Source organism: Hemicordylus capensis, chromosome 3 (genome assembly GCF_027244095.1).
Source record: "Hemicordylus capensis ecotype Gifberg chromosome 3, rHemCap1.1.pri, whole genome shotgun sequence".
NCBI classification, from domain to species: Eukaryota; Metazoa; Chordata; class Lepidosauria; order Squamata; family Cordylidae; genus Hemicordylus; species Hemicordylus capensis.
The window spans coordinates 270,991,414-271,011,247 of NC_069659.1; the positions used below are offsets into that span (position 1 = coordinate 270,991,414).

The 19,834-nt window shown below is 41.8% G+C and overlaps 1 protein-coding gene across 4 annotated transcripts in view; it reads right to left on the reverse strand.

The window, feature by feature from the left end:
* The window catches only part of ATRNL1 (attractin like 1), a 1,008,890-nt gene that overhangs the window by 94,786 nt on the left and 894,270 nt on the right, over window positions 1-19,834 (reverse strand). The window contains exon 29 of one of the 4 annotated variants that reach the window (XM_053305803.1): window positions 3,167-3,517. The exons of the other annotated variants lie outside the window; for them this stretch is intronic. Within the exon in view, the coding sequence (XP_053161778.1) occupies window positions 3,489-3,517 (29 nt within the window). The 3' untranslated portion in view covers window positions 3,167-3,488. Of the gene's footprint in view, window positions 1-3,166; window positions 3,518-19,834 lie in introns of those variants that run through there. 4 annotated transcript variants of the gene reach the window in all.

Below are 19,834 nucleotides of genomic sequence, written 5' to 3' on the forward strand. Positions count from 1 at the left end.
TGCTCGTGGAGGCCATTTTGAAGGCCGCCACACATGTGCACTGGCCATTCACGACCCAGGCACACAAATGGCCAGTGAACATGTTTGGCAGCCTTCAAAATGGCTGTCTTGAGCAGGCAGAGGGCCAAAAAGGCCTGTAAATGACCCAAACTGCCCCGAAGAAGACTGGAGAGAGGGGAACCTTTGGTGACCCCCTTTCCCCATGGTTGTGGCAACATACCTGGAAGTGTGTGTGTGTCATCCACATGTGTGGCAGCCACTTCTGGTATGATGCTGCAAGGAAGTATGCTGCAGCCCTGCACCAGTAGTTTTGGGGAGAGTGCTGGTGGGGGGAATGTAGCAGGGCAGGTTAGGACACCCTCCCTGTCCCTTAAAGAAACCCCTGCCTCCAAACCAGCTCAAACACCGGACTTTTAAAACGGCTTGGTGGTCCACAAAAGGACTGCCAAACTGGTTTGTGCACATTCCTATTGTGGAGGCCCTTAACACATGCTGGCCACATTTATTTGGTAGAGATTTCATGGTGTATACAGGCCACAGTGTTGTGCAGTAGCTACTTACCAAACACAATCCAGAGGGTCGCCTGTGTTGCTGGATCCACAAACTGTCTAAATACACCTTCACAATTCACCATAAACCTGGCAATCAGAATGTAGTGGCCGATGCTCTCAGCCATATAACAGCAGTGAAAACAGATGCCACTTGTTTGCCAGGAACAGTGTAGGGACCCTGAACTGTGCATAGTCTGCTAACAGCTTCATTGGAAGCAACTTAGCCTAGGGAAATTCAACTCCATCCAAAAGCACTTATCATTGATCCTGTAACAACTGTATTGCTTTATGGCGGTCATGAAGGTATCATGCCAGTTTCTTTGCAGAGGACCGTGCTCATATACCTGCATGATAATGATGTGGTGGGTCACTTGGGGCATGAGAAAACCCTTGACCAGGTTTCAGGCAAGTTTTTTTGGGCTTGACATGGCGGCCGATGTTATACAGTGGGTGCAGTCCTATCTCACCTACTAACACAAGAAAGCTCTGGCTAGGGGAGAAAGGACTCCATTAGGGGAAATGCCACAGCCTACTAAGCCCTGGGAATTTATTCAAGTAGACCTAAATTTATTCAACATCCCACTTTCTGAAAAATCAGCTGGGAATCATATTTGTTAGTGGTGTATAATGCCTTGTTAAAGTATGTTGTGGCACAACTTCTTAAAAATAAAAGGACTGAGATGGTGACTGATGCACTTAAGAGATCCATTGTGTTATAGTTTGGTCTCTCAAACTGTATTTTCAGAGATCAAGGGAAAGAATTTGAATTACGGCTGCTCCAGAAAATCTACTGGCAGGTCTAGATGACCAAGGTGTGGCCTAGCTCCAGATTATTAGCATGGCCCATCCTGCTAGTAATGAAGGAGTTAAGCGAGTGAACCAGACTATTGGTTCCATGCTTAGGGTTCTAGTCAGTGAGGACCAGAATGACTGGGATTTACAAGTTCTGTATGTTGTTTTGGCATACAATACTAGTGGCATTCCACTATTCAGTACTCGTCCTATGAAATTATTTTTGGCCCATGCAAACTAGGGATGTGCATGAATCAATTTTTTAAAAATTTGATTTGTGCCAAAATTGAATCACCCCTGATTTGAGCCAGTGTAGTGTAGTGGTTAGAGTGCTGGACTAGGACTGGGGAAACCCAAGTTCAAATCTCCATTCAGCCATGATACTATGGGTGACTCTGAGCCAGTCACTTCCCTCTCAGCCTAACCTACTTCACAGGGTTGTTGTGAGGAGAAACTCAAGTATTTAGTACACCGCTCTGGGCTCGTTGGAGGAAGAATGGGATATAAAATGTAACATAAATAAATAAATAAAATAAATTTGTATTGTGTCTAAATATGTCCCCCTGAATCATCCCAGGTTGGATTTGGATTTGATTCAGTTTTGGATCAATTCAACCATTCATAAAGGTCCTAGGGGCATCAAATTTGGGTGGTGGGTAGGTCCCCATGGGTGCCATCTACCACCCAAATTTCAAGGCAGTGGGACACTTGGTTGATTTTTAATTATTTTATTTAGTTTTTACTGATTTTGTATATTTCCGTCATAGGAAATAATGGGGATTTGGTCACCCTATATAACCCTAACATGAATCCCCAGCTTTAATTGTTGTTTTTTTTTAATCTTAGCTCCAGCCCTTGTAGAAGTAGAGTTATGGAGCAAAATGTGCATTCACTATTTTTCAAGTGTATGGATTCTTTGCTGTATAATAAGCTTTCCTCATAATGAATCCCTATGAAGATTTATTGCACACCTTCATTTCTTCTGTTCATTTTGACTGTCATTGGACAGTGCCAGCTGCCAGCTGCCATGTGCCAACTAAACCCCCCTCCCACCTGCAAGGCAGTGGGGAACTCAAGTTTATTTTTTTTGGAATATTTAAGTGTTTAGATTCTTTGGCTTCTAACAACCTTTCCTCATAATGAATCCCTATGAGGATTCATTATATATCTTCATTTCTTCAGTTCATTTTAAAAAATTATTATTATTATTTGTCAAATTTGTACACCACCCCCAAACGTTTGTCTCTTGGTGGTTAACAATGACATAAAACAAGTTAAAACATACACAAAAAGCTTAAAACAATTTAGGCAATCTAAAAAATAAAAACAGCTTAAAACTTAAAAATTTAAAAAGCTGAAAAAGCTCATTACAAAAGTCCAGATTGATTAGACACATCCATCATACCAATATGACCATTATTATTCTCAGACTTTCATTATACATGTTATTTTCTTTGAATATATAAAAAAATTTCTGAGTTTTTGATAGAACAGCAGGTGCCTGGGTTAAGCAGGGAAAGAATAGGTGAAACACACTTTATGTAATGGTATGAAAAACCTGCAAAGACAGCCTGTTTACTTGTATCATAATGGACCTATTGCTTAGGCATTGCAGTTGTGCTTGAATTTGACAGACTTCTATTGCTTCTAAGGTTTCCAGGGCTTTTGAAGAGTGGTTGGCTTGGCAGGATAACTGGATTCCCATCAGTCACCCTGGATGTATTCCATTAGAGATACAAATCTCAGTGGTCAGTTTTATAGCTCTGATAATTGAATTCTGTGCAAAATTGAGTGATCAAGGATGCATTTATTAATCATGCATTTATCAATCATAAACATTAATTATGTCATGGCATATATCAGTTTAGATATGAAAGGGCTATATGATGATAGACAAACTGAAAGCATAATCTCTGCTTATACAAAGCAAAGATGCTTTAAACTTTCTCATCTAATTTCCTCCAAACTAATTGCCATTTTATATACATTGTTTAATAAATAACGACAGTGCTTAGAACTTACACAATGACTGGTTATGTTTCCAAAACAAAAACTCCTCAGAGCACATACTGGAGGATGAGATTCTCTGGCATACCTCCAATGAAGTCACTGGAGTTTACCAGTTGCTAGATGTTCATTTTCATTTCACAAAACACAGGTCAGTGGCTGACAGCCTAACAAACAAAGAGTTAGGAGATGCTGAGGATGCAACAGAGCCCACTATAGAGATGAAAAATAAACAAGGTCATAGCTACAATTAAACAAGGGGAACAAACAAATGTCCTAGGGTCCCTGAGGGGGGGCACTGGCTGGGTAACAGCTCGCTCTTTGTCCCCACTCGCTCCCCACTTGCACCATTCCGAAGAGGGTGGCAGTGAGGGGGCAGGGGCCCACCTTCACTTTTAGCTCCAGGGCCAACTCCAAGCTGGCTACACTACTGAAAAAAGCTAGCTTTAAATCCATTACCAGAATCTGATGTATCACTAAAGCGCAATCTACTATCTCTGCCTGCCTAATCCTGAAACTTACTTTCCATACTTCTAAGTCAGCTTCTATTCTGGTCCTGCCATGCTGGCCAACTTTGCACCTAACACAGAACCGTGGGTCCAATGGACCCGCGGCTCTACGGCTTCTCTCTCCCTGTTCTCACTTCCAAATTCAGACATTCAGGAGAGAAGTCTCTCTGCAGTCAGCGAGACTGCAGAGAGGCAGGGGATCTGGCTGTGGGGGTTTCCTTTTTTACTGAAGGACAGCCCACATGGCCACTCATGCCTGTGTTGAAGGAGGAGCTTCCTTCCACAACTCTGGTTTCAGCACCAGCAGCCTGCGATTCCGAATTCAGATGTACCAAAGGCTACTTGGAACCTCGGGTTGCAGCGACGAAACTCAATACAACCTGAACTCAGACTGGAGTTCCAGTTCGGAACCCTTGGTTTAATCGCTGCCCTAGACTCTGATTCCCCACATTCAGAAGTAATGTCTGCAGAACCACAGACCTATTCAACTGCGGTTCTGCGTTACATGTGAATGCGGGCTCTGTCTTGTCTTGCTAGCTTCTTGCTTTCCATCTACAGTCTCCATCTGACACAACTGGTCTGTTTCCACCATTTCTTCTCCACCCATTTGCCATGATCCTGATTTACCATTTGCTACCTACCCTTGCCTGGCATTTAACAGTTTTGCACGCTTTCTCTCCCTGTGGCTCAATGGCATGCAATGGACAGCTATCCCTCGCAAAAGGGAACTTAGGAAATACAGTAGGAAATGCTTGGCTAAATGTTTTTCTCCTTTTTCTTAGAATACCATATGTTTGTATTCTAGTGGAGTTCCCCCTTTACCTTTATAGCCAACATAGATGACTTGGGGAAAAAATAATTTTACACATTGCTTGAACCTTTGGATGTAAATAGATTGCTTACAAGGGTACTGAAAACAAAGACATTCATCAGCACTAAATATCCTTTCACAAGGGACAGCTCTGATTAGAAGGAGATTTAAAAAGTCCACATATTCATTCTGTGATTAAGATGAACTAGTGATACTTTCAGTCCTAGTAATTAATTATGTTAAGTTTGTTGAAATACACACTGACTTCATTTGGAAGCCACAGATAAGTAATAATTCTTATAAATCCACAAAGTCACATCTATATTAAAACAATACCTCATAGTATTGAATGCCAGGCACAATCATGTAACAATACATCCTGACTTCTGCAATTCTCCATCTAACTCACTCTAGCTCTTTGGCCAAAGGGAAATTAATGTACTGCTCAGTATTCCTGATAATCAGATGAATTTTTTTAAAATATATGAACTTTAGACTTACACACCATTTATGAGGTGTCTTAGACTGAAACATGTCTTTATAATACACAGGCAAGAGGGAAGTTTGCTTCCTGTTCTATTTCCCTTTTAATTTTTAGCTTGACAACTATAACAGATACTATAGTAATGATTTCTGTGCAGCCACATATGAAACTTCCAGAAATGAAAGGTATGAGATGAAAAGATTCTTGAAATTGGACAGCTGCAAACTTATAAGTGCTACTTTTAAGCCAGAACTGTCCCTATTATGCTTTCAAACAATTAATAACAGAAAGCCCTGACATCCTTCTGACAACATTTTCCTGAATCACAAATTGCTCATGCATTAGAAATTCTCCTAAAAGAGTCTAAAAGAAACATGGCTGTAAAGTGTATAGCAGGGATGTTGCTCAGTGATAGATTACAATCTCTGGATTAAATCTGATTGCCCCAGATTTAATACCTGGCTTTTCACGTTAAAGGGGATCTCAGGTGGCAGAACTCTGATAGAGCCAATGTCAATTAGTGTGAACAATTCTGGGCAAGATAGATTAACGGTCTGACACAATATGAGGCAGCATTATATATTCATTCATGCATTCATTCATTCAGTTTATATACCACCATCCCTAAAGTGGCTCAGGGCGGTTTACATTAAAATAAAAAAACACAGAATAAAACAATTAAAATATAATAAAAACATTTAAACCAGATTAAAATTAAAATTAAATCTAGATATTAAAAGCCAGGCTAATAAGATGGGTATTTAAGATTCTCCTGAAGGCCTCCAAGAAGATAATCCTATTATACCCATGGGGAGCATGTCCCACAACCCAAGGGTGACAACTGAGAAGGCCCGATCCCAGGTCGCCATCAGATGAACTCCTATTTTGAAAAACAACTGTCACCAAGTACCACCATCTGAAATCTACCCAAGACATAGGAGTGGAACCACTGTAAAACAGTGCCTCCTTTCCCCAAATACCTCAGGCAATCCAGAAGGATACCATGGTTAATGGTATCAAAAGCTGCCGAGAGATCCAAAAGAACCAGCTGTCACACTCCCTCTGTCAATTCCCTGGTAGTAATTTAGGAGAAACACTAGCTGTCAAAAACCATGTGCTTTTGTGTACAAACAGAAGCACGTGGCTTTGGAATGATATGGTGACCACGTGGGTGCTTTTATCACAGGGAGATGTCAGAAGGTCCTTATGTCACAGGAAATGTTCAAAGGAGGGTCTTACATCAAAGGAAATGGTAAGAGATGGGGCTTATGTGACTGGAAAGTGTCAGAACCAGGGGTAAGCCCTCACCCCAGAGGTTCTGGCCCCCAACCCCTCTACGAACATGCCTCAGGCATGTGACCCCTCTACGAACAGGCATCTGTCCCCTCTACGAACATGCCTCACCACCCTGGACCAATAGGAACAGGTTTCAGAGCCCAAAAAGGAACAGGTTTCAGAATCCAGGCATGATAATGGAATGGTGGCCATTTTGTGTAACTTTATTGCCCAAAATGGGGTCAAGTGACCCCTCTATGAACAAGCCCCACCACCCTGGGCCTGTAGACCATGGGTCTCTGAGCCATCTTGGTTTTTTGCAGAGTCACTGCTTGTGTGATCATGGGGTCCCCCAAGAGACCCTTGGAGTCAACTGTGCCACTGTCAGTGGTCTGCAACCTGATCAATCCATATGATCCATCAGCTCCATAAGCGTGTCCATTTGGGGCAAAGGGGTGAATGACAGCAGTGGGACAGAATTTCCTCCCTGCGTTCCCTTTTGTATATCCGTGCGGCTGCATGTCTGAAGAGGGCTTTGATGCGTGGTGGCTGATGTGATAAAAGGTTGATCCTTTCAACCACCACATACACTGGAATCCTCCCACCATCACATATACCTGGACTTACTGGCAGGGTGGATGTCGGAACTGATGCAAGATGATGTGATTATCCAAATTCATTGTGGATTTCTTGCGTAGCTTTATAGTCCTTCTGTTTTAGTCTTCTGTTTTTATCTTAGCTGTATATTGTGGAAGCTCTCATACGTTGTTGAAAATACATATTTATTTTAGCTGTTTGCTATGATGCGTCTGCTGCAGAGTTTGGGATAGGGCTATCTACAGTTATTCAGATATTAATCAGATTGATTGTTCTGTGGATTTTGATGAAAAATTTTTGTAGAGAAAACCAAATTGACTTCTCTATGGTTAAATCCAGTCTTTGTGTCAGTTATCATTGCATACTGTATACTGAAATTACATTCACTTGTGCAGTCCTACACTTGAACATGCCCATGAACATGCCAAGTCTCCAACCTCCCCCAGTTCAGTAAGATGATTGAGAGGGTGGTAGCTAGCCAGCTCCAAGCAGTCTTGGAGGAAACTGATTATCTAGACCCATTTCAACTGGCTTCAGGGTGGGCTATGGGGCTGAAATGGCCTTGATCGGCCTGATAGATTACCTTTGCCAGGGGTAGTTTAGGATGTAGCGACTAGTTGTATGTACTACTGGTGTGGAGTTGCTTGCAGCCTTGGGGCAAAGCCCTGCACTTGGGCTTCCATAACTTGATGGCCTCCTTACTGGCGGTGGCAGCAGACAAGCAATAGCAACAGTAGCTCCCACCTTCTCTATCAGTGAATGGGGAGGAATATTTGGTAGTAGTGGCAGCTACTCCTACTCTCACCCTTAGAGAGTAGAAGGAAATGGAGCTTCTGCTGAAGCTCCCATCCCTACTAAGTCTCATGGCAGCAACATCAGCTCCTCTTCCTCTCACCCGCTTCACTGGCCAATGAGCCTTTCCCCAAGTGGATTTTTGCAGGGGCTGGTAGAGATGGTGGGAGGAGGAGCAGTTGTGGGAGTCTTTTGGACACTTGTGTGGCAGCTCCTTCTTCTCCTGTCCTTGGCCAATGTGAGGGTCACTAGGGACTCCACAATGATACAGGGGGTTCAGGGGGGCACCCTATTTGGGGGGTACCCTATTAGCAGTATCTCAGAGTACTGCTGCCACCAATACAGGGGAGTTTAGGGCTTGGTTTAGACATGATGGGCATGGACCCTAGGCTCAACTTTTTAAATATTTGGTTCCCTGAGCTTGGAAAGGTTTGTGGTACTAATTTCCCATCAAGTCATCTACTCCTCCTACTGTAAGGTGACAGCACGGAAAAGCAAGACACCTAACTTAGTTGTAAGAGACATTTTAGCCAGAATGTCCTCACATATAATTATATTCATTTATATTATGTTTTTATGGCATTTTACATTCATTTAGTGTTCTTGCAGAACATGACAAGATATAGAATTTGATGTTCCATTTTCAGGAACTCAAGATTGAAGCTTATACATCATAGCATCATAAAAAATGAAGCATATACATCATAGCTTATACATCATAGCACCATGAAAAATAAAGACATTCAACCAAGAGCTGAAGCCAAATGCTTCTTTGCGGGCACAGATGCGTTCAAGGACATGACATTCTCTGCTATAAAATCATAATGTGTGCACAAGTCCCAAGACTGTCACTTCTTTTGACCTATCTGTGCCCCAAAATAATTTGGCCTCAGCTCTTGGTTACATGTCTTGATTTTTCATATTTTCATCAGCTTCTGCAGTGGATATACTTCAGTCCTAGGTTCCTGAAAATGGTATATCAAATAGTGTATTTTGTCATGTTCTGCAAGAACTTTAAATGAATGTTAAATGCCATATGAGTGCAATGCCTCATTTTCCCTGGAATATATTAGTTTTATTTTTGGGTAGTGGCCATTATTTTTGGGTAGTGGCCATCTTTCTCTGCAGTATATTTGCAAGTAAAGTACCATTTCAACTGGCCATAGCCTTATAATTATGTTGATGTTGTTACCTCATGCTACAACAACAACAACAACAACAACAGGGCAATGCGTAATCTATGCACAAAGTCAGTCAGTGTCTGTCTGTCTGTCTGTCTCTCTCTTGATATTATGACATGAAAAACATCAATTCATGGCAACAATTAGTGATATTCCACAGCTGCTCTGCTTACATATTTTGGTTAGCTGTTAAGTAACTGCACAATATAAAATGCTGTGGATGAAATGCTCTCTGAATCTTTCAGGAAATAATCAAGCACACATTGCCTAAAATATATAGGCAACTCCTTTGTCTGTCTCATCACTATACTTAAAAAATTCTGAGCCACATATGCTGGAAGCATATGAGAGATCAGCAAACGTAAAATTGACTTGTGTAGTGTAAACACTTATTACTGAAATCAAGTGTCACCTTTCCTCCCGCATACAGTTTATACCAAATTAGGCACAAAAAATGACATGGAACTGGAATTCAGCCAGTTTCTGAACAAAGTCCTTAAATGGTAACTTCATGTGTTTTCTAGCTGTCTTCAAAACTTTCTTGCTTTTTATTTCCTTTGATGGCATTGGAATGTTTCTATCAAAAGAAGGACAAGCAAACCAAGAATTCATGAAACTAAAAAAAGCTTAGCCCTGTAAATTGCTTAAGGGCCTGCCTGAGGAAACTGGTCTAATTTGAAAGAACATTTTTCTGTTCATGAGTTGATTTTCTTTACAGTGTTGTATCAGTTCCATTAAAGATAGTGTGCAAGTATCTCACCAAGGCATCCTGGGAAATGTGTAGTGATGATTAAATATTTTAAGCTACCTGAAAAGAAGACTCTGTAATTTGTGCGAAGTACAAAACTTTTCATAGCAATAGCATAAATCAAATAATATTTCAAAACAAAAAATTCCATACAGACTTCTATATAAAAATGCTATTGAGGCTTTTTTAAAAAGAGGGAAAATATATGATTATAGTAGATATATATACTTTATAAATGTTTCTGAGCCAGGGAACTGCACGTGTGCAAGTGCATGTGAAATTCTGCGTACATGAGGTGGAGGAGGAGAAGGCGGGGTGGGGGTGAGGATGGAGGAACCCATCTTTGCTTCTTGACTCCACTCCAACTTTGCTACATCCCTGGTGTCACAAGTGAAAATATTCCTTTTCAGATCACCACCCATCTCACATCTGATGTCAGGGGACCCAAGAAGATCCTTCTAGGCCAATCTTAATATCTGGGAAGGTTAATGTGGGAGAAGGCGGCCCCTAATATATGTATACACATGTACCCAAATGCAACATAATTGTAGCATCAATCTTTTTTTCTTATGTGTTTCAAAGATTTCAAATCCAGTTCCCATATATTACTGTAATACGGCATGATCACTACAGCAGTGGGGGAGTGGCTGTAAATTGCAGGGATACTGCTGACACATGCATTTAAAAGAATATTTGAATGGAGGCCCATATTTTTGCAGGGCTGTAGCCAGATAGTTTTTGTTTGCTTGTTTAAAGAGAGATAAATAAGAGTGATCCGTTGGTTTCTCACTGAAATGCAGGAAGTGTTAAGAAAATAAGTGCCCAACACATAAGGTGCAAAATAGCAAGGAAACAGATTCTAGATGGGTGGAAGGAGATGTCAGTAACTAAGCAGTTCTTTTCTTTTTGCTCCTTAACATGTTTACCTAACTCCAACAGAAAAATTAAAATATTGAAAAACTGCTGGTTTAAGATAAGAGTTAAGCTGCTAACCATTTTCAATCATACTCCAAAAAGTGTGGGAAATTGTGAATTAAAATATCTAATCTTTCACACCATGTAAGCTTCTTCCTGCCTTTTAAAGTGGTGGTTCTCTTAGATTTAGTAGGGGGAGAGCAACTGTCCCTATACAACCCAATCATAGAGGTTATTCCGACGATCACTGGCAAGCGGGCTAAGGGAGCTTAGCCTGCTTTCCAGGGATTGTGGAAACCACCATGCTCGCAGGGGAGCCCAGTGCTCCCACAGCTAGCTAACCCTCCCCTTAGATGAGGTTAACGGAGCAAGTGCTCAGTTAACCTCATTTTTTTGCTCGTGTGTCTCTGTGGCACGCGGCAGCAGATGAGCAGACCCCTGTCCAGGAGGCTGCAAGCAGCCTCCTGGGCTCGGGGGTCTCTCCAGGATGCCCTGTGTGCTTGCATGCCGCATTCTGGAACTTCCAGGGGCCGCAGGGCCCCCGATCTCCAGAGCCCCTGCCGGCTCTGTGACAGAGCCGGCACTCATGTGGGCGGCCGGATCGGACTGCCTTTTGATCATCTGCAGGGAGAGCAGACTAAGCCTTAAAAGGCTAAGCACGCTCTCTTAAAACCCTCTTTAAAAAGCTAAGCCCACTCTCCCCGCAGACCCGGAAGAAACTCTTCTCATTGATCATGAGAAGAGCTTTATAGTGTTTCTCCAGTGGCTGTTGCTGGTGTCTCCCTTGTGTTTCTTTTTAGAATGAAAGCTCTTTAATGAAAAGGCAACATTCTCTTCCTATTCTTTTTTCTATGAAAACTGCTTTGATAACTTTTCCATTGAAAACAGGTGTATAAATAGTAATAATGACCAAAATACTAACGGTATACTAACCGCATTTGCTATTTTGTCACCCACTCATCCAATTTGGAGAGATCCTTTTAGAGCTCCTCACATTCTGTTTTGGATTTCACTACCTGAAGGAGTTTGGTATCATCTGCAAATTTGGCCACCTCGCTGCTTACCCCTACTTCTAGATCATGCATGAATAAATTAAAAAGCACCGGTCCCAGTACAGATCCTTGGGGGACCCCACTTCTTACTTCCCTCAATGGTGAAAACTCTCCATTTATCCCTACCCTCTTTCCTGTCTTTCAACCAGTTAGCAATCCGCTCATGTACTTGTCCCCTTAACCCATGACTGCTATGTTTTCTCGGAGTCTGATGAGGAACTTTGTCGAAAGCTTTTTGGAAGTCCAAGTATACTATGTCAACTGGATTACTGTGATCCACACACTTGTTGACACTCTCAAAGAATTCCAAAAGGTTTGTGAGGCAAGATTTACCTTTGCAGAAGCCATGCTGGTTCTCTCCCAGCAGGGCCTGTTCTTCTATGTGCTTTATAATTTTATGCTAGAGGATGCTTTCCATCAATTTGCCTGGAATGGACATTAAGCTAACCGGCCTGTAATTTCCCAGATCTCCCCTGGATTCTTTTTTGAAAATCAGTGTTATATTGGCTACTTTCCAGGCCTCTGGTACAGAGCCCAATTTCAGGGATAAGTTATATATTTTAGCAAAGAGATTGGCAATTTCACATTTGAATTCTTTGAGGACTCTCGGATGGATGTCATTCAACCCTGGCGATTTGCTAGTTTTCAGTTTTTCCAGACAGTTTAGAAGATCATCTCTTGTCATGTCTATCTGACTCAGTTCTTTAGCCTCCATCCACAAAAGCCTGGTTCAGGAACAGGTATATGCTCAATATCCTCTGTTGTGAAGACGGATGCAAAGAACTCATTTAGCTTCTCTGCAACCTCCATATCCTCCTTAATAATCCCTTTCACTCCCTCATTGTCTAATGGTCCAACCACCTCCCTGGCAGGTTTCCTGCTTCTGATGTATTTAAAGAAATTTTCGTTATTCCCCTTGATGCTTTTAGCTAAAAGTTCCTTAAACTCTCTTTTCACCTCCCTTATTGTCACCTTACATTTCTTTTGCCAGAGTTTGTGTTCCTTTCTGTTCCCTTCATTTGGACAGGCCTTCCAATTTCGGAAGGAAGTCTTCTTCCCTTTTATTGCTTCCTTGACTTTACCTGTTAGCCATGCTGGCATCCTCCTGGACTTAGTGGTACCTTTTCTCCTTTTGGGTACACAATCTAACTGGGGTTCTAGTATTGTGGTTTTGAGTAAACTTCATGTATTCTGGAATGAAGTGACTCTCCTGATTTCCCCTTTCAGCTTTCTTTCATCATACTCCTCATTTTGGAGAAGTTTCCTCTTCTGAAATTCAAAGTATATGTGTTAGACTTCCTTGGTGATTCTCTCCCCGTATGTATGCTGAATTTGATCGCACTATGGTCACTGTTCCCTAAAGGGTCGATGACACTGACATCATGTACCAGGTCCTGGGTGCCACTCAGGATTAAGTTTAAGGTCGCCTTCTCTAGACCAACTGTTCTAGGGCACGGTCATTCAGCGTATCTAGAAATTTGACCTCTTTGTCATTACCCAACTATGAATTTACCCAGTCTATGTGTGGGTAATTGAAGTCACCCATTATTACTGCCCTGCCTCTCCTTGAGGCCTCCCTGATTTCCTGTTGCAACTCCCAGTCACTGTCAGTGTTTTGATCCAGAGGGCGATAGCACGTCCCCAGTAGCACATTTCCTTTCAAGACTTGTATTGTCACCCACAGGGTTTCTGTAGAGGACTTCGGTCCTCCTAGATTTTCTACTTTGTTAGATTCTATCCCTTCTTTAACATATAGTGCTACTCCACCTCCTAGGTGCCCTTCCCTTTCTATAGAATTTATATCCAGGAATGACAGTGTCCCACTGGTTCTTGTTATTCCACCATGTTCCTGTTATGCCCACTATATCTATTTTTGCGTTAGCAACCAAGCACTCCAGCTCGCCCATCTTGGCTCAGAGGCTTCTGGCATTGGCATATAAGCACCAATATGCTGATTCTCTCACCTGGTGTATGCTATCTTTCTTTTGACTCTTTGACCAGCTGGCACAGCCTTCTGTCTGCTCTTTATGTGGTTCTACTCTGTCCTCTTCTGTTTTATCTGGATCCTTTGCACCCTCGCACTTTAAAGGATGGCATTTGCTGAACCGGATACTGTCCAGCTTCTGTCGGCTATTCCCTAAGCATCATTTTAAAAGCTGCTCTGCAACCATTTTGATTTTAAGTGCCAGCAGTCTGGTTCCATCTAGGTTCAAGTGCAGCCCATCCATTTTGTACAGGCCTTGCTTGCGCCCCAATGTATCCCAGTGCCTAACAAATCTAAACCCCTCCTCTTAGCACCAACGTCTCCCGGCACCAATGAGAAAAACTTATAGCTATTTAATAAATTATTATAGATCTATGAATATAAACCCCAATGGTGTTTATGCAAAGGTTTTATAATTTGGATTGCAAAATATTTTTAAAAAGTTATTTTCTCCAGCTGTCATGGACAAATGTGCCTTTTTGCAGTATTGATCCTATAAAGCCAGCTGCACCTTCTTTAGATAAAGAAAGGAAACATGAAATAAAGCAGGCCTTACAGAAATGGAAACCAACCATGGCATCCGAATAGATACGTTTGTTTGTTTAATGTTCTAATTGATATTCTTAATTTATCCAGGTAGTTTGCATTACATCACAGAAAATCATAATTAGAGGTATATTTTCTAGTTTTTGATCCTAATTAATTTTGAACCTTTGTCAGGCACAAATCTTATAGACACTTACCTGGGAGTAAGCCTTATTGAACACATTTGAACTTACTTCCAAATAAACAAGCACAGGAGTGCTTTACTAATGTTTATGAATTTGTGAAATGTTTAGCCTCTGTGATAGCTTTCATCTTCTGCTCAAGTCAAAATTGAGCAATAGTCCTGATACTTACAACTGTGTCGATTCACCCATTAGGTTACATTGCTATAATCTTTCTTTTATAATTGCAAGGAACAGTGGAATTTATTGATTGCTTTCATTGTATGGGCTATATCTAGAGTAGGGGAAAGCTATTATGGGACATTCTTGGCATACCTGCTCTTCTGGTAATTCACTTAGTTCCTATCCCACAGTAGTGAACGCTACTTCATCACTAGACTTCTTCCAGCCATGGCCTTACAACTGTGCCAAGTTGTTTGAAATTATGCTGAAGCTTTGTTCTGCCAATATACTTTGGCCATGCAGCAACTTATAACCTTCTTTAAGTCAATGTACCATTTCTTAGCCTGAAAGAACCTGTATTTTCAGCAATGACAGGACAAAGGCTGCTGTTTGGGGAAACTGGCGGGGGCTGAGATTCCCTGCAGGCCCACAATTTTCCTTAAAGTTTTCATGAGCAACAATTTGGCACAGTACCAGTTATGATCACACTAATACGGATGGTATTAAATTAGCCAAGTGTGATTTCAGATTGATGTAAATTGACAATATCTCTGTCAGTCAAACAAAATTTGATTGTAATGCTGGCCTTCGACTGACAATCAAAGTACATTAAGTTCTTGATATCAAAACTAACAAAGTGACTGATAAGAAATACAGAACAATCCATTATTCATAGCATGCATAATAGATTGTTATAACATACAAAGCATTGCTTCTGAGATTTTTTTTTTAAAGTTTTTAAAAAAACACCCTTCACTCATGCAACATTTGTAAGTTAAAGGTTATGCCTTTTGTGCCATGTAAGAAATTCAAGTGTTATACCGTGCCATCTATTGTGCTTAAAAATAAATAAATTACAAGTTAGGCTCTATTCATTAATTCATTAATTATTATTATTATTTACATTTATATCCCGCTCTTCCTCCAAGGAGCCCAGAGCAGTGTACTACATACTTAGGTTTCTCCTCACAACAACCCTGTGAAGGTTAGGCTGAGAGAGAAGTGACTGGCCCAGAGTCACCCAGCTAGTATCATGGCTGAATGGGGATTTGAACTCGGGTCTCCCAGGTCCTAGTCCAGAACTCTAACCACTACACCACGCTGGCTCTCATTTGGCCTTAGCCTTTTACCCTAGTTGTTGATAATTAGCCCAAAGTAAGTAGATGATTTCAGTGGAGAAGAGCACTACAGTTCGGTTGTTAAGATAATAGGAAGTTGTGGCTTCATAAAAAGCACCCGGATGCCTCACCCAGTGCTTAGCCAGACTCATGACTGTTGAGCACAGTATGGACCACTACATAGAATTTGGCTTGTAGAAGAATAAGAAAAGTTATCACCCTCCTCCTCAGGTTAGCCCTGGGTAGTGGTTGGAGGTTTAAGGAGGGAGACACTGCACTTTTCTTCCCTGAATTCTCAAAGACAGCTCCAGTGCTGAAGAGGCACAGGGTATTTATTTCTGACACTTTGCCCCTACCTTCTCAGCTGGGGTCTGGCTTTGGGAAGGAAGAAAGGCCACCTTCCACCAGAGGAGCCACCCCTCACCCACCTGCACATGAGCATGTGCATGAAGTGTTGAAAGTGCATCCCTCCAACCTCTGCAGTCCTGGAGCTGTTGTTGAAAAGATGAGACGCCATGGGCCTTCTGCAAAGCATGCAGGTTCATTTATTGAGCAGAGCTATGGTGTGCCCCACAAAGCAAGGGGGAAAAGAAGCTTTGGGGAGAAGGTGTGATAGAAGGCTGGAGGGAAACAAAAGAGTAAAGAAAAATAGGGATAAATGAAGGTAACAAATGGGGGAGGGAGAAAGGATATGGGCAGGGAAGGGGGTCATAGGAGAGGTATGTGGCGGCAGAATTAGGGAGATAGGAGGGCCAAGGAGAGGGAGGGGATTGGAGGAAATGCTAGAGCAGTCCTTTCATCCCATACCACCAACACACTACTCATGAAATTTCATAGGCATTTCACTAGTAATTTACAAAGAACAAGTAGGCAACTTCAAAGAAATATAATCTAGTTAATTGGTTGTTCAATATGCCAGCCTGTAAAACAGGGATAAATAATTTGATACAGCTGCAGTGTAACACCTCAATTACAAAACAAGTCTGAAAACCAAACATTTATACTTCTCTCACTTCGAACCTGGGACATTAGGGATGTCAAATAGAGGAAAAATCCTTGTTATTCATTTTTCTTTCTTTCTTTTTTTCCATTTACCATTTGATACATTTCATAATTGTTTTCATTCATTTTTGTTTTTCCTTTTGTTTTTGTTTTACATTGATTTCCATGGAGAGCCATTCACCTTCTGATGCTTGTAACTTCAGTGTTTTCCAACCACGGAAATCAACTGCAATCTTATTTGAGTCAGTACCTTTTTAAAATGGTCTATAGAACGTGTTCCTTAGATCTCATCTCTCATATTTGGCAGCAGGTACAATGTCCAAAGGGAGCAGAACCATCCCTTGATAATTTCATGTAATTTAGTTTAAAAAACACAAGCATTAAACATAGGATGTTACAAGCACTAGGGGATGGGATGGGCTGCACTGAAATCAGTGTAAAGTAAAAACAAATGGATTTCCATTCATTTTCATTTTCCCATTTGCTTTCAAAGCAAAACAAAAAACAAACGAATGAGGCAGGTTTCTTTTCATTACATTTAATTTCTAAAATGTATGCACATGTCAATAAGATGTGCAGTCTGCTTTGTAAAAATGATCAGCACTCTGCAAGTCTAAATACAAATAGATGGCATGTTGGGTTATGTGAGTTCCAGACCAGGCATGGTTTGGTTCAGCAAACTTTGCTGCCGTAGCTAGAAATCTATGTGTGAAACAGAAGAAGATCGAGATGTGTGGGACTTTCTGCTTCACTTGGTTTAACAATCTTTGGATTGGGAGAGGGGGATTTCTAGTAGCAGTCAGAAACGTATCTATGCTTACTGGTTGTGAGCTGTATTGACTAGTGCACAGGGATACTGTATTGACTAGTGACCCTAAGGGGTAGGAAGGAGTAGCGGGTGCTCCCCCATCCATCTCTCAGGAGACAGGCCAACCCCTTCATTTCCTTCTGGCCAGGAACTCGGCTGAGTGAGACAATGGCTGCATTTGGACATAACATGGAACTGCAATTAAATAGGCCTGCGGTTCAGCAGATGTTACATCTGAATGTGTTACACTGGGTTACACTCGATGATGAAACCAAGGGTTCAGATTTGGGAGTCCAGTCTGAAATCTCGGGTTCTCGTGAGTTTAATCATCACAACCCGGGGTTCCAGGAAGCTTGCAGTACATCCAAATTCAGAACCACAGACCTCTTGCACTGGAACTGGAGCTGAGGGAGGAAGCTGCTCCCTCAACTCCAGCGTGGTTGAAGTGGTTGAAGGCAGTGGTTGAAGGGTTGTCCTTCAGTAAAGAAGGAAGCCCACACAGCCAGCTCCCCTGCCTCTCTGCAGTCTCACTACAGTACATCTGAATTTAGACAGGAGAGCTGGTGGTGGGGCATGGAACCACAGGTCAATTGGACCTGTTTTTCTGTGTTACATGCAGTGTCATCTCCCCTTCAGATTCCAACTGGCCTCTCTCACCACCCCGGTCTTTCTTGCTACATAGTCCTGAAAAGGGAAAGAAAGCTAGCCTGGTAAGCAGACTGAAAAGTTTGCCCTAATCCAAAAAGACAGTATATTCTGAAGACAAATTTGACCCATTTCCTGAATACATTTGAAAATGTCAAGCAAAATGTCAAGCAAACTTCATTAATAAGGTAAATAAACAAACAACATAAATGACCTCACCTTGATAAGTATTTAATGGGGCTATTCACATGACTGTGTGGGTAGGTGGGCAGGCAGGGGAGAAGTCAGGGTTCAACCTACCTTCCCCCAGGTAATCAGTTTTTGTCCCTTTGGCGCTCGAGCTGTGTGCCCACACAACCCGCGCTGCCAGGATGACTATCCACACTGCTCCTGGCAAGGCAGATCAACAGAGACCGGGACTTATTTTCATGGCTTCCAGATATCCCACAAGGTGCCATGGAATGAGTGTGGTGCCTTGGGGGATTATGTCAGATGGGTGCTCTAGGCATCAGTCTCTGTGTCTCCTTGGGTTCCATGGAGATCCTTTAAAGAGCCGGGTTTATGAGCAGGATTAGGCTGAGCGGGTTCCACACAGATCCTAGCACTCTACATGAGCAGCCTAGCCCAGGTTAGTCTGTCCTAGCCTGGGCTAGGCTGCTCATGAGAACAGCCTCAATTTATAGCAAAATCCTTGCTTCCTTAATAATGTTCATTGCCAGCCCTTTGCTCCCCCAAATTAGTTGTTCTAGAGTCACCCCACTGGTGTGTTACTACTTGTATCTATTGCAGTTATTCAGGGAGAATATAGGTCCTACAATCCAGGAATTTCACTGAAGGAGCTTTTAAAAGACTGTTAAAGACTGGATTTGAAAAGAAATGGGATGAAATCACTGAAGAAGATGATTGATATTAGTGAAAAGAGGAGTACCAACTTAATACAAGTATACTGAGCAGATCAGTTGCTTTCTTATGACTTTTGACTGGAGATCTGCTTGAAAGGTGTAATATCTGTATCAACAGCACCAATACTAAAACAGAATGCTTGATTCATGAGGATTACTTTTTTCAAGAGCACAAAAAACTGCACAGCAACACAATGCCCATTCATGTTATAAAATTATTCTGTCATCAAACTCATACTTTTCTGTCCCCAGAAGTGTATACAAAAAGATCAGTTAAAATACACAGGGCATCACTTTGCTTCAGATTCATTTGTCTTTCTAGCATTTTTTTCACAACCTCACTGAAATGTCACCCCTCTGTTTTGTAATATCCCTAGTTCATCAGAAAGATACCAGATTATAACACTTCCATAGCATATATTATGCATTTTGGAACACAATGAAGACTAGACAATCCACAGCTGTTGGCATAGAGTATGATCCAGTCATTACATGGGAAGGTTGAGACCTAGCCTGGCCAGGCCATGTACAGTGGAGACGTCAAAAGCCCAGAGGTTTCCCAAAGCCCTACTACTGTACTTGTAATCTGGCTGTGAGACTTCATAAGGAAGAAAGGAAGGAGCCAGCCAGAATGGAGCACACTCGCAGTCACAGGATCCTAGAGAGGGTTTAAAATCTTAAAATCATAGGAACATAGGAAGCTGCCATATACTGAGTCAGACCATAGGTCCATCTCGCTCAGTATTGTCTACACAGACTGGCAGCGGCTTC